At 40.0% G+C, this 13,952-nt stretch overlaps 2 protein-coding genes across 8 annotated transcripts in view; both read left to right on the top strand.

The window, feature by feature from the left end:
- Positions 1–13,504, top strand: part of CCNT1 (cyclin T1) — a 52,095-nt gene extending 38,591 nt beyond the window's left edge. For 2 of the 4 annotated variants that reach the window (XM_005877363.2, XM_014548603.1), the window contains one exon: positions 1,771–7,786. In XM_005877363.2, coding sequence (XP_005877425.1) covers positions 1,771–3,177 — 1,407 coding nt within the window. In that variant the 3' untranslated portion in view covers positions 3,178–7,786. Of the gene's footprint in view, positions 1–1,770; positions 7,787–13,347 lie in introns of those variants that run through there. The other 2 variants (XR_314217.2, XM_014548604.1) reach the window with 2 other exon arrangements.
- Positions 13,505–13,632: 128 nt separating this feature from the next.
- Positions 13,633–13,952, top strand: part of KANSL2 (KAT8 regulatory NSL complex subunit 2) — a 20,204-nt gene continuing 19,884 nt past the window's right edge. For 2 of the 4 annotated variants that reach the window (XR_001364231.1, XM_005877366.2), the window contains exon 1: positions 13,633–13,706. The gene's annotated coding sequence lies outside the window, so the exon portion shown is untranslated. The remainder of the gene's footprint in view (positions 13,707–13,952) is intronic. The other 2 variants (XM_014548605.1, XM_005877364.2) reach the window with 2 other exon arrangements.

A 13,952-nucleotide genomic window follows, 5' to 3' on the forward strand; every position in this document is an offset into this window, starting at 1 on the left:
GGTACATGACCTTGACCGGAATCGAACCTGGGACCCTTCAGTCCGCAGGCCGACGCTCTATACACTGAGCCAAACCAGCTAGGGCGTATCACAGGTTTTTAGGCTCTGTTTCCTTTTTAGGTTTTCTATCTCTATTGATCATTGATATTTTCATTTTGTTCACACACTGTTATCTTGACTTTTTCTCCACATCTTCCTTTAGTACCTTGAATATCTTTAACACATTAAGTGCCCAGCCTGTTTTGTCTTCCAGATGGAAAGTATAGTGTCAGTCACCAGTGACTGGGCGCTTAACATGTTAAGGGAGTGATTTTAAAGTCTTTGTCTAGTATAGTGGTTCTCAACCTTCTGGCCCTTTAAATACAGTTCCTCATGTGACCCAACCATAAAATTATTTTCGTTGCTACTTCATAACTGTAATGTTGCTACTGTTATGAATCGTAATGTAAATATCTGATATGCAGGATGGTCTTAGGCGACCCCTGTGAAAGGGTCATTCAACCGCCAAAGGGGTCGCGACCCACAGGTTGAGAACCACTGGTCTAGTAGATCTGCCATCGGGTCTTTTTCAGAGATAGTTTCTGTTAAGTGTTTTCCTTTGAATGGGCCATACTTTCCTGTTTTTTAATATGCCTTGTGACTTTTTATTGTTGTTGAACATTGGACATTTGAATCTAATAATGTGGTAACTCTAGAAATCAGATTTTCTCCGTCCTCCATGGTTTGCTGTTTTTATTATTGTTTTGTTCATTCTTTTGGGTGAAGTGGTTGATTTTGTATTGTTTTGTCCATTGTTTTTTGGGGAGAGGTTGATTCTTGCTGAATATCAGCCTGGAGTATAAACTTAGTCTTTTCAGAGCCTTTCCCTGGATATATATGGTCATTTTCTAATTTTACCTGTATATGGAGTTGTTTTTGAATGTGCTACTCTTTAATGTCTGGCTCCTATAAGGGGAAAAACAGAAAAGTGAGAGGGGAAGAACGGTGTTGGTCTTTTAAATCCCCTCGAAGTTGTTTCAGACGGGGGAGGTGCAACAACGACTGCCTGTCTCTTGGCGTGTACTTCCGTGATCTGAAGCAGCATTCATTGATCATAGCACAGATGCCCAGTATTTAGAGGATAGAGTCATTTTTGCTCACCCTGGCTTCCCAAGGTTTGTGAAACTACTCCAGAAATGGGTGCACAGCTGCTTGCTACATGGCTGGGGGTGGGCAATGGCTGGTTCTACTGTGCTGAGAAATGAAATTGATGGAAATTAACCCCAATTTACTATTCAAGGCTTACCCTGGAAGTTGCAAGCCTTCAAAAAAGTCTAGAGTTCCAAAATAGTACCATCAGACAGATTCTGCTAGTGCAGATGTTTAGGTGGGGAGACAGATTCCTGGTGCTTTCTACTCTGCTAACTTCCCAAAATCTTTCTCCTCTTTTTTAAATACTAAATAATAGTTCATATACCACATTTTTTTAATCCATTCATCATAGATGGACACTTGGGTTGCTTTTATATCTTGGTTACTGCAAATAATGTTTCAATGAACATAGGAGTGCAGATATCTCTTTGAGATCCTGTTTGCATGACTCTTGATTGAAGGTTTTTAAAATCTTATGTCTCCTGATGATAATAATTATCAATTTCACGTTACAGTAGTCTCCTGCTTATGGGTTATAAAAAGCTTCAATGTCAAAGCAAGCACAGTCTATTCATTGCAGTGTTTATTTCCGTATAATAAACTACCTGAAGTGAAGAGATATCATTTGCTTCATTCTAGGCATGCCCGGCTGCCACGAAAACAAAAGCAGCAGACCGAGGAGCAGAGGCAAACACTTCAGAGCAGACAATCCTCAATATGATTTCCCAAAGCTCTTCAGACACAACTATTGCAGGTTTAATGAGCATGTCAACTTCTTCTACCACAAGTTCAGTGCCTTCCCTTCCAACCACTGAAGAGTCATCCAGCAACATAAGCAGTGTGGATATATTGCAGGGCGAGCGTTGGCTGTCCTCCCAACCTTCTTTTAAACTAGAACCTGCTCAGGGTCATCGGACTAGTGAGAATGTAGCACTTATAGGAGCTGATCATTCCTTGCAACAGGATAGTTCAAATGCATTTATTTCCCAGAAGCAGAACAGTAAGAGTGTGCCATCAGCTAAAGTATCACTGAAAGAATACCGTGCAAAGCATGCAGAAGAGTTGGCTGCCCAGAAGAGGCAACTGGAGAACATGGAGGCCAATGTGAAGTCACAGTATGCATATGCTGCTCAGAATCTCCTGTCTCAACATGATAGCCATTCTTCAGTCATTCTGAAAATGCCCATAGAGGGCTCAGAAAATCCTGAGCGGCCTTTTTTGGAAAAGGCTGACAAAACAGCTCTCAAAATGAGAATTCCAGTGGCAAGTGGAGATAAAGCTGCCTCTTCGAAACCAGAGGAGATAAAAATGCGCATTAAAGTCCATGCAGCATCTGACAAGCACAATTCTGTGGATGATAGTATCACAAAAAGCCGAGAGCACAAAGAAAAGCACAAGACTCATCCATCTAATCATCATCATCATCATAATCACCACTCACACAAGCACTCTCACTCACAGCTTCCAGCTGGTACTGGGAACAAACGGCCAGGTGATCCTAAACATAGTAGCCAGGCAAGCTCCTTAGCACACAAAGCCTATAGCTTGTCTAGTTCTTTCTCCTCTTCCAGTTCTGCTCGTAAAAGAGGTCCCCCTGAAGAGATAGGAGGGGCAGTGTTTGATCATCCAGCCAAGATTGCCAAGAGTACTAAATCCTCTTCCATAAATTTCTCCTTCCCTCCTCTTCCTGCAATGGCCCAGTTGCCTGGGCATAGCTCAGACACAAGTGGCCTTCATTTTTCACAGCCTAGCTGTAAAACTCGAGTTCCTCATATGAAACTGGATAAAGGCCCTGCTGGGGCCAATGGTCACAACACAACCCAGACAATAGACTATCAAGATACTGTGAATATGCTTCATTCCCTTCTCAGTGCCCAGGGTGTTCAGCCCACTCCTCCGCCTGCATTTGATTTTGTTCATTCTTATGGTGAATATCTGAATCCACGGGCTGGTGGAATGTCCTCCAGATCGGGCAATACGGACAAGCCCCGACTACCACCTCTACCTTCAGAACCTCCTCCACCACTTCCACCCCTTCCTAAGTGAAAAAGAAAAGAGAAGAAAAACTTTAAAAATGCATTTTTTTGTTTTTGGTTTTTTTTAAAACTACTGATTCTGAACTAAGAAAATTACTTCCCTAATGAAATATGTCTCCCTTCTTGGACTAGGGAATAAATTAATATTGAGACATAAGTGGGAGGATGGTAGAGGGCCTTGGTTATTATATCTGCTGCCTCAGAAATGTAACTATTTTATAGTTTTTATTGGTATTAGAAAAGTGAGAATATGTTGAAGCTGTGAAAGAAAAATAATACTTTCTCTATTCTTGGCCTCTCCACCTCTTAATTAGGTTAATTAGAGTTGATATCTTCCCTCTTCTTGCCAGGACTGAAATATGGAGGGTTTGTTATATCAAACAGTTGTGGATCTTTTTGGTGTTTAATATGTCAGAAGAGAGGAAGTATTTAAACGTCAAAATCTTTTAAGAGACTTTAAAAAAAATAATTTAAAGAAAGTAAGTTATCTGTTTAGTTTTTCTTTTTTTATATAATTGGGAAAGGGATAGGGATTTTGCTGTGTGTATGGAATACATAGCAATGAATCCTGGGGGTGGGATTGGAGGGTGGAGGGTGTGAAGGGGGGTTGGGAGGGTAGGCTTTTTTTGGCCATGAGTTCTGAGATAGACTTTGGCCACTTGAAGTGTTGAGACCTGTAAGTGTGTATGCAAGTGTGGGTATGTATGTTTTTAAGTGTGTGTGTTTAAATATCATGTTTTCTATTTTCCCTCCCTATCCCTCACCATTTTCACTTCCCAATAGTCTACTAGAGAGAATACGGTGTGGCCTTTAGAACATAAAAGAAGAGGCATGTATTTGACATGATATTTAACCCCTTTCTTTATGTTGTCATTGAGTGGTAGCCTTCTAAATTCAAGTTTGGGCAAGTGCAGCCAATGGCCTGATTTTGGATTCCATTATAAAAACTTCCTTTTAACCCCCTTTTCTTTTGATTCAGAACAAAGATGGGGTTGAGGAAGAAGGTTTGGAGAGCAAAGCTGGCTTCTGCTGTACAGAATTGGGTGTGTCTTTTTTCAAGTTGGGCCTTTGGGAAAGTGTTCAAGTGAGAGCAGTCTCAGGGTCTCTGATGGGAAGGGGTATGTGCTATACATCCTGCCTGTGAAAGCCCAGACCATGTTTGAGAATAGTTTTGGGAAAAGCCATGGAGCTAGAGGATCCTGAAAACAGTGAAATTGTGATTTGGGAATTGTTAGGACATTGTATTTTAAATTATATTATAAATGTGAGACTTGCTTTTTATCTGTATAGCTGAAGGGGAACCGCTGCATCCTCATTTTTTTGTAGCCTATATGTCTTCAGGAATTGGAGCTTGTGAATTAACAGTACTGGTGCCATGAGAGTGAGCAAGCCTAGCCCACATATACTGTTACGTGTAGATTGTCAATTCTTGGTGACTTTAGATGCTAGGCAGAAGTTCTTCAGACTTCTAAGAATCCTTTAAAAAATGGACCAGGTGTCTGTTCTTATGGGTGCTTGATTCTCCCAGATTTTAGGAGTGAACATTTTTGTTGAGGAAAGAAATCTTTTAAGAGACTAGAAGAATTCTAATAAACCAAGTTGTCTAACTGAAAATGCCACCCAGCTACAGATCATTTGATGTGATATTCTTTGGTCTTCATGGCATTTTTATTTTTACTTTTCGCTGTGAAAAAATGATACAATTTGAATTTGTCTTGTTTTTAATGGAGCTTTCTTCATACCAAATATTCCTTATGGACAAATTGAAATGTTTTTATTAGAAGTCATAGGGAGACAGGAGTTGTACATGTGCTGCTGCTTGCCAGGAACAGATTGGGGAGAATACTGAAGCAGTTGGAATTGACGGTGCACTGGCCTAATATAGGAAGGAATTTATTTGTACAGTAGACTTAACCGAAGGTGCATTAGTATCCAGCATCTTGTCATATTTGAACTGTCTAGAGTGCCTGCCATTGCTGTGTAAAATGAGCTCTCTGCCAATCTATAAACTAGTATTTTTTACGTGGAATATCACTTCACTTTTATAGATGACATTTTCCTCTTTCTCCTTGATACAGTGTGTGTTGTGCTAATTGATAGATGTGTGGTGTCTGCTTTCCTTCCCAACCTTCCAAGAAGGTTATTTAGTTTGCTTCTGTATCTTTGTGGAATTGATCACTGATTAATTATGAAAATGTCTTTTCCAGCTTTTGATTTTTCTCATCAAATGTTGCATATTTTCTAATCACATGTACTCCTTCACCACAGGGACATACATATCTGCTTGGCTTCATTAGCAATTCCCTATGGCAATCTACTTAGTTCCTTAGAACTTTGTCAGGAGTGAACTAGAAAAAAGTGCTTACTAGAGCCTAAGAGCTGCTTTATGCTATGTAGTCTGGCCTATGCACTACTAGATCATTGCTGGTATAGATCAGTTTAGAGACTTTTCTATATTAATGCCTCCTGATACTGTTTTAGGATACCTACCATGTCTGCTTTTAGATCTGTGTATATGTCATGAACCAGCTTATGGGCTGTGCATGAAGCTGTTGCATTGTCTTTGGATTAGCAGTGTGCCTGTCAAGTAGCATGCATATTGTCCAAATTCTCACAAACTTAGGCTTCAAAGGGTTGTGTGGTTTCTTCTCTCCCCTCACACTTTCAAAGGGTGAGAAATGGGATTTTTACATCCAAAGTTAGTCCAGTAAACATGGTTTCCCCCAACCCCCTTTTAACCTAAATTATCAAGGATAAGTGGTGGTAAGCAGGCCTGGAGCCTCAAGTTCTGTAAATCTCATTCCTAAACTTTGATTGAATCTCATGTTGGCAAAAACTAATACCTGTGGATTGTCCTTAAGGCTGTTAATACCTGTGTTGCTCTTAGCTGAACTCTTAACGAAGCATTTATCTAAAGCTAAATTGGTCTTCTGAAGTATCAGCTATGCTTTTTGGGTTTAGAAAACACTTAGGAATTAGTTTAGTCTTTTCACTCATGAATCAATGTGTTTCCATATCTGAGACCCTCAGCTTGCTTCTTTTTCTTTTTTAAAAATGATTTTAGTGTTTTGATTTAATGCATTCTTTTTTATAGTTCTGTATTACTGGCTTCACCTGTGAAAATAGAAATAAAATTTCCAGTTAGAAACAGCATTGGATTAGGATACAGAAATAAAATCATGGTAACTTTAGTGCTGAATTTCCTTAAGCCTCTGCTATCTAATTCCCATATTGGAAATGGCATACCCCTCATACCTTGCTTCTTGGACAAAGGCAACTAGAGGGGGATCTTATCCCAGTATGGTTGGATTTTAAACATCTGTGTTCCCCACAGAAACGTGGGAACTGTGGGAACTTGGGAAATTATTACTTTTTTAAAAGGATTATTCTTTTATTAATGAATTATTTTGATACTAATGCTAGGAAAAGGGAGATTCTAGACCATCTTGAAGTTAGAATACAAATACTATTCTCTTGGGTTTGGGAGAATTTAAGCAGTCTATGCAACCCTTCACATGTTGAGAAATAAGCCCTCTGCAGTTCCATTTAAACTTTCAGTGATTTTGATACCTCCCCAAATTTCTCATGTTGCTGCTTGTTAACACAGCTTTTAACTGAGTATTTGCTCCTGATGGTTTAAGAAATGTTATGTGGTATCACCCTGTCAAGTTTTATTTTATCTTTTTATACTTCTGGATGTGAGTTTTAAACAAGCATGGTACTGTAATCCTGCCTGATAGAATGGTCTAGGATGATAATTATTTTTTAATGGGAGACCTTTCCATTTTAATGTTTCTAAAGTATTTAATATAAACTTGGCATTGGAAAAGGGAGGAAAAGAAAAAGAATGTTTACTAAAAAGTAGTATCTACTCTCCCCCTTTATGAGTGTGTGTATTCATGGTTGAATGAAAAGAAGAAAAAGATCTTGAGTTTTTTGTCATGTTAAATGTGGAGAGGGATGCTTGACAGCATGCTAATTGAAGCCAGAGCAAATATGTATTCATCAGGTTATCAGGAAGTCTTCATTTGAAAGCTGAGGACCTAACTGATTAGTGGTTAATCACTTTGAAATTGATTACAAGATGGAGATGCTGGCTGGGTTAAGCCCTCAAAGAAAAGAATGCAGCAGCCTAATTTAGTGTTAACTTAGGTTTCTGGATTTGAAACTGACCTTTTCCCCACCTGAACTCCACACACCTAAAATTGTCCGTTTTCTTACCAGACCAAAGAGCAAAGAAGGAAAAAGAAAAGTAAAACACTTTACCAATCTATGTCACTCAGGTACAATTTTGTGGTGATATTTTTGTCTGTTTTCTTTGTATTGCTCTTAAGAATCCTTTCTCAGCGTATTATTCTGCTGTTGCCTCTTTCCTCCTTGGGGCATCTCACTTCTGGATGCTACCCCTGGTATCTCTACTGTTGTTATGTGAATGATAGGATGTAAGTGACCATTACAGTAAGGGCTCTTTGTAAAAAAATTTAAAAATTGTTTTTTAAATTTAAAAAAAGGATGTTGTATACATTTTATAGTCTGGCTATCAGTTTGATATATTGCTGTCAAGTATGTTTCTCAATCTGTATTTATCCATCCCATCAATAAATGTTAATTATAAAACACTCATTGTTATTTTTGCATACTGAGTCTTCAAGCTAGTCTTTAACTGTCATTTTATTGCTCTTACTGTAGTTTTACTTTCGATAGTAGTATGTACCTTCTTACTACACAAGATCCTATGGGAATTGAGTCCATTGGAAAGGCCTAAGATTTGGTCATCACAATGAACCGGAGAGTATAAAGTATGATGTAGGAAACCCTCATTTAATATTGTGTGGATACCTGGGAGAGTAACTGCTACACAAAAAATACATAGCTCTAACAGATGGTAGCAATATGTACTCCTTATCTAGCAAGCACTATCAACATGATTCATAATTTTATACATGGTTTTGAAAAATATGAAATGGTATAGATAAGGAGTGCATTTGAAAGGAAAAAATAACAGCATTCTTGGTGGTACCTGGAAAAATTGATAGTGAATACTCTTTTCCTGGGATATAATAAAACTGTACACACAGGTAAATCTTGTTCGTTACACATTTAAAGGGAAAGTATTTTTATGCAAAAGTACTCCAGAATTATAACACAGAGTTAGCAGTAGTTATAGTTTAAAAGCTCTAAAAGGAAAAAATAAATTGAACAGAATTATATGTTTCTGAAAAATCATTTGAGTTCTGTTCATTTATTCCATTTTTAAAAATAAGAGTTTTGTTTACTGTGTACATCTGAAACTTTTGTGGAAGTCGCTGTCATTTTAGGAATTCTGGTCAGGTTTGAATGAAAGAATAGAAAAATAGTGATTTGCCTTTGTTAAGAGAGTTAATATCTACTGTACCATCCTTGGGAATAGATGGAAACAAATCAATATAAAGGTTGTGTACAATTGTATCCCCAATTACAGGGTTTGTTAAGCTAACTGATGCAGAGCTAGGCTTATAAGTTTTCCTCACTTTAAAAATTTTTTTTTACTTTTGGTTTAAGAGAGAAACATCCATGTAAGAGAGAAACATCAATCGGTTGCCTCCTGCATGCGCCCCGACTGGGGAATTGAACCAAAAACCTGGGTATGTGCCCTGACCAGGAATTGAACCTTCCATCTTTTGGTGTACAGGATGACGCTCTAACCAACCAAGCTACACCGGCCAGAGCTCCTAACATTTTTTTTTTAATTATTGTCTAAAGTTTTACATATGGCTCCTTCTCCCCCAATTGACCCCTCCCCATTCCAGGCAAGCCCCCACCACCTCAGTGTCTGTGTCCATTGGTTATGCTAATATGCATGCATACAAGTCTTTGGCTGCTCTCTAACGCCCCCCCCCCACTCTTCTCACACTTTTGAGACCTAAATAAATTGGCCTGATCTCTATCATTCAACTTTAGAAAGTCTGAAGCCTTTTCTATGACTACTGTGGATTCCATCAGAAACTTATACAAGGTGGGGCAAAAGTAGGTCTACAATTGTTAAGATGGAAAAGAATACAATGCTATCTAATAATAGACAAACATGGTAATTGACCATACCTTTGCTACGCCTCCCATTGGCTAATCAGCATGATATGCAAATTAACCACCAACAAAGATGGCGGTTAATTTGCATATGTAGGCTCCAAGCGGTGGAGGGAAGACTGAAGGCGAGCCGGAGCAGTGAAGACGGAAGACTGCAGGCGGCTCTGGCCGGAGCGAAGGTCTGGGTCCCGGGTGCCAGAGGAAAACCTGTGCCGGCAGCCAGGAGAAGGGAAGGCCTATTGCACGAATCTCTTCGTGCAACAGGCCTCTAGTAATAATAATAGAAGAGTAAACTTTCACATACAACTATAAACCTACTTTTGCCCCACCCTGTATTTATTAGCTCTCGGGTCTACTTCTGAATTAATTTGGTGTATGGATTGTCACATGTCCTACTTATGCTACCTTTTTGCACTGTGGAATCTCAGTGTAGGGAGACAAATATCATTTCACATAATACTCAAAACCAACAGATAATGAAAAGTTAAACTTGAATATAGTACTGGCCAGGTGACTCAGTTGGAGTGTCATCCTGTACACCAAAAGGTTTCGGGTTCGATCCCTGGTTGCGGTGTGTGGGTGAGGCAATTGATCCATGTTTCTCTCCCCCTTCTCTCTAAAAGGAAGTAAAAGCATTCCAAAAAAATTTAACATAATAAGCCCTAATTTAATGTCATTGATAGATTCTTAGAAACACATTAAGTGAAATGATGGAAAAGAAAACCAATTTTACTATAGGCTAATTGACAAACAAGAGTTAAGTTCCTATAGCATATTTCTGGTGAGAAAAAAAATCACCAAATTTGTAAATAAAGACCCAAAACCTAATATTAAACACTGAAATAAATGTGAACTATACATTCATTTAAGAAAGAATAATAAAAACAAGTAAGGTAATGATTTTTCAACCCACCATGGACAGGACACCATCAGGGCTCATCACACACCCATACTCAGATAATTTAGACAAAACTAACTTCATGTTTTTGGGCTGTGGGAGTACCTGGAGAAAACCCACACAGACATGGGAAGAATGTGCAAACTCCACACACAGTGGCCCTGGTGGGAAGTGCTTTGCTCTCAAAGTTATAACAAAACAATGTTGAACACAAGGAAGTTAATTGAGGACCTGCTATACTAGAGACACCTTTTCTGAAAAGCAGTTTCAGATACTTCCTTGCCTTTCATTTATTCCTTCCCTAGAAAATAGTACCTACCAAATACTGTGTACTGATTACTGATGGGAATATGGCAGTAAAAAAAAAAAAAAGAAAGCATCCTGTCCTTGTAGAACTTATATTCTAGTTGTAGGGAGACAAGTAAAACAGTTCAGTAATAAGTACTTTGGAGAATGCAAAGCAGGGAAGGAGGGACAGAGAGAGAGAGACAGAAAGAGTGTGTGTGCAGGTAAGTAGAATGTTGAAATTGGAAATAAGATGGCTAGGGAGGAAGGTCTCATGAAATTACAATTCAGCAAAGATCTGAAAGGTGAGAGAGCAAGCCATGGAAATAGTTGGGGTAAGAGCACTCCAGGAAACAAATGCAAAGGTTCTGAGGTAGTAGAGCAAGGAGGCCAGTATGAAAATAAGTGAGGAGAGGAGAGGAGTAGAATATGTGGTTAGAGGGGAAATAAAAGGCTAGATATTGTAGGGCCTTGTAAGCCATTATAGAGATAGTGAAATAGGGCACCACTGAAACATTTTGTGCAGAGAAGTGACATGCTCTAGCTTAGGTTTTAAAATGTTCATTTGGAAAAATTTTTTAAAAATGTTCATTTGGGCTTCTGTTCAAAATGGATTGTAGGAATCAAGGGTAAAGAGGCTCACAATAATTAAGGTTAAGAGAAAAGAGTGGCTTGAACCGGTTGGAAGTGCTAAAGATAATGGGAAGTTACATATCTTAAAGTTGGAGCCAGTAGTGTCTGCTTATAAGGTTAGAAGAAAAAGAAGTCAAGGATGACTGCCACTTGTTTGGCCTGACCAACTGGAAGGATGGAGTTGTCATATACTGAGATGAGGATGACTATAGAAAAAGCAAGAGTTTGGCCCAGCTTGTGTGGCTCAGTGCTGAGCATTGACCCATGAACCAAGAGGTTCAGTTTGATTCCTGGTCAGGGCACATGCCTGGGTTGTGGGCTCAATCTCCAGCGGGGGACGTGCAGGAGGCAGCCAATTGGTGTCTTTTTCATCGATGTTTCTATCTCTCCCTCTCCCTTTCTCTCTAAAATCAATAAAAACATTAAAATAAAGAGCAGGAGTTTGGCATCCTCTCTCTCTCTCTCTCTCTCTCGATGTTTCTCTCTCCCTTTCTCTCTAAAATCAATAAAAACATTAAAATAAAGAGCAGGAGTTTGGCATCCTCTCTCTCTCTCTCTCTCTCTCTCTCTCTCCCTCCCTCCCTCCCTCTCTCAACACACACACACTTTTCTCTAGGATTAGTCCCCAAATTTTCAAAAATTATTTCCTTCAAGAATTCTTTCCAATTGCACTCTTCCTCCCAGGAGCACACCCATGCCTTTCCCTTCTCTATCTTCTTCCCCCATAGGCATGCGTTGTCTTCTACCCTCTAGCAATGGCTATTGGTGGCTCTTCCCAGGTTAACCCCCTGAATCTGTCTCCAAGGCTTCCTTTTCTCTGACTTTCCCCATGGGCGAAAGCAGCCCCACCTTAGGTTTTCTCTTGTTGCTGCTTCTGTCCTAAGCCCTGCCTTATTTCACTGTCCCTAGCTTTAAAAAGGTACTCTCACAATTTAAAAAAAAGAATTCATCTTTCCCAACCTCAACAAACACCCTCACTCAGGTCCACTTTAACCCATTCAGTAGCTAACAAAAGAGTGCAGTGGATTAAAAACAGCCATCTACTTTGTTAAACAGCACAAAGAATTTGTTAATATCGTGACCCTTTAATAATATCTGCCCCTTCTCCAACTTAGAAGGAAGTGGTTCTAAATAGTATTTTTTGTCTGTTTGGGGCTCAGCAGGATTTTTCTTTTTTTTTTTTTTATAACTAAGACCTTCAGTAGAGCCTCTAACTAAACAAAATCTTTGTTGCATCTCTAACTAGTTCTTAACTCCTCTTTACATTGTTCCCAATAATAGTTTTAATACTCCTTTTTTATATTGCCACATTTGATTGCAGATTCTGATTCCAAGATTTTCTGTAATGTGACTGCCTCTGCCTAGTTTTGAGTTATAGGGTATTTATAACAAATGTCTTCTTTGTACCCTCTGAGGATTGGAGTTATATAAATCGTAGCTGCTATTATGTTAGTATTGCATCCACAATCCCAAACTACTTCTAGAATGTTTACTTCAAAAAAGCAGGGTTGTCTTTCTTGTTCTCTAGTGTCTGGCACTTAGGTGCTCAGTAAATAATTTGTTGAATGAATAAATTTCAGGAAAGAGCCTTCTAGGGCTACCTTAATCTCTGGAAACAGCACTTCACCTGTCCCACCACTCTCCAATTTTTGTTTTAATCATTTCTTGTGGCTAAACTGCTGTTCTTGAGCATTGTGGATTCTCTGCTCACCTCCACTGTGACCATGCTCACCTCCTCATAGGTAGCGGAGAAATCTCTTATTTAAGTTAAACTGACAGCAGATAAGAGTGCTTGGGAAGGTTGGGATGCAAAAAAGATCCAGGAAGTTTATGGGGAAGATGTTAGTTCATTTCCACAAGAAGTGAAAAAGAGATGCTTTTAACTAAAAAAAATCCTTAAAAGATTATAAAACTGGGATTGTGTCTGCTCTTTCTATATACCTGCGTTATTTAGCATGGAACTGTAGAGAATTTCAATCAGGGTCTAAAGCACAATTAGTATTTCCTTATTCTCAGTCCCATATGAGAGGCAAAAAGGGATAATAATTAGAATGAGGGCTGGGATCAAATTTGCCTCCCTCCCTCATTTAGTACAGATGGGCCCATTCTATTTCTAAGTTATCTGTAGAATGGAGATAATAGCCTCTACCTCTTAGGGTAGCTTGGAAAATTAAATGTTTATGTATGTAACCGCTCAGACTCATTAAATACTCAGAAAGTGTTTCAGTAAATGAACTCACAAAAGAAGACTAAGGCCTTTTCCTGTATGAAGTGTCAAATGTCTGATTTTTTTACTAGTTGTGTAGATGTGCTGAGGGAGCGGCGAGCAAAGACCACAGACAGCGCCCCAAAGCGGCTCGAACACTCGCTACTCTCTGAGCTGGAAACCCAGCTCGACTTCGCTGCCCGCGCTGGGCCGCCGCACGCCCCCCGGGGCGGAGTTGCTGACAGACAGACAGGTCGTCTCTCCTACCTCAGCCGCACATTTTCTTGGGGTCCCGCCCCGAAGCATGATAGGTAGCTGACTTTGGCCAATGGTGGCACACCGCCGTCGGAGCGCTAGCCAATTAGCGGTTGGGATCCCGGAAAGGCGCGGGGCCGAGCTTGGAAGTGGCTGACGGGGGCAGAAGGGCAAGCGGCGCGGCGCGGCGGCGGAGGTAAGATGGCGGCGGTGCTTACTTTAGGTCTTTGCAGTTAGGCTGCTGCCTTGCTCTTTCTGCCCCCTCTGGGCTGCTACTCTGTCTCGATCAGCGTCGGGGTCGCTCTCCTCCTGTAGGCTTCCCGGACCCAGATTCTCCGGTGCTCGGAACCTTAGTCCAAAATGGCGCTCTCACGGGCTGCCGAGGCCGGGCTGGGACGGCGATGAGCTCTGAGGCGGGTCGGGACAAAGGCGGCGTGCGGGG

The sequence above is a fragment of the Myotis brandtii genome, unplaced genomic scaffold, assembly GCF_000412655.1.
Source record: "Myotis brandtii unplaced genomic scaffold, ASM41265v1 scaffold517, whole genome shotgun sequence".
NCBI lineage: Eukaryota > Metazoa > Chordata > Mammalia > Chiroptera > Vespertilionidae > Myotis > Myotis brandtii.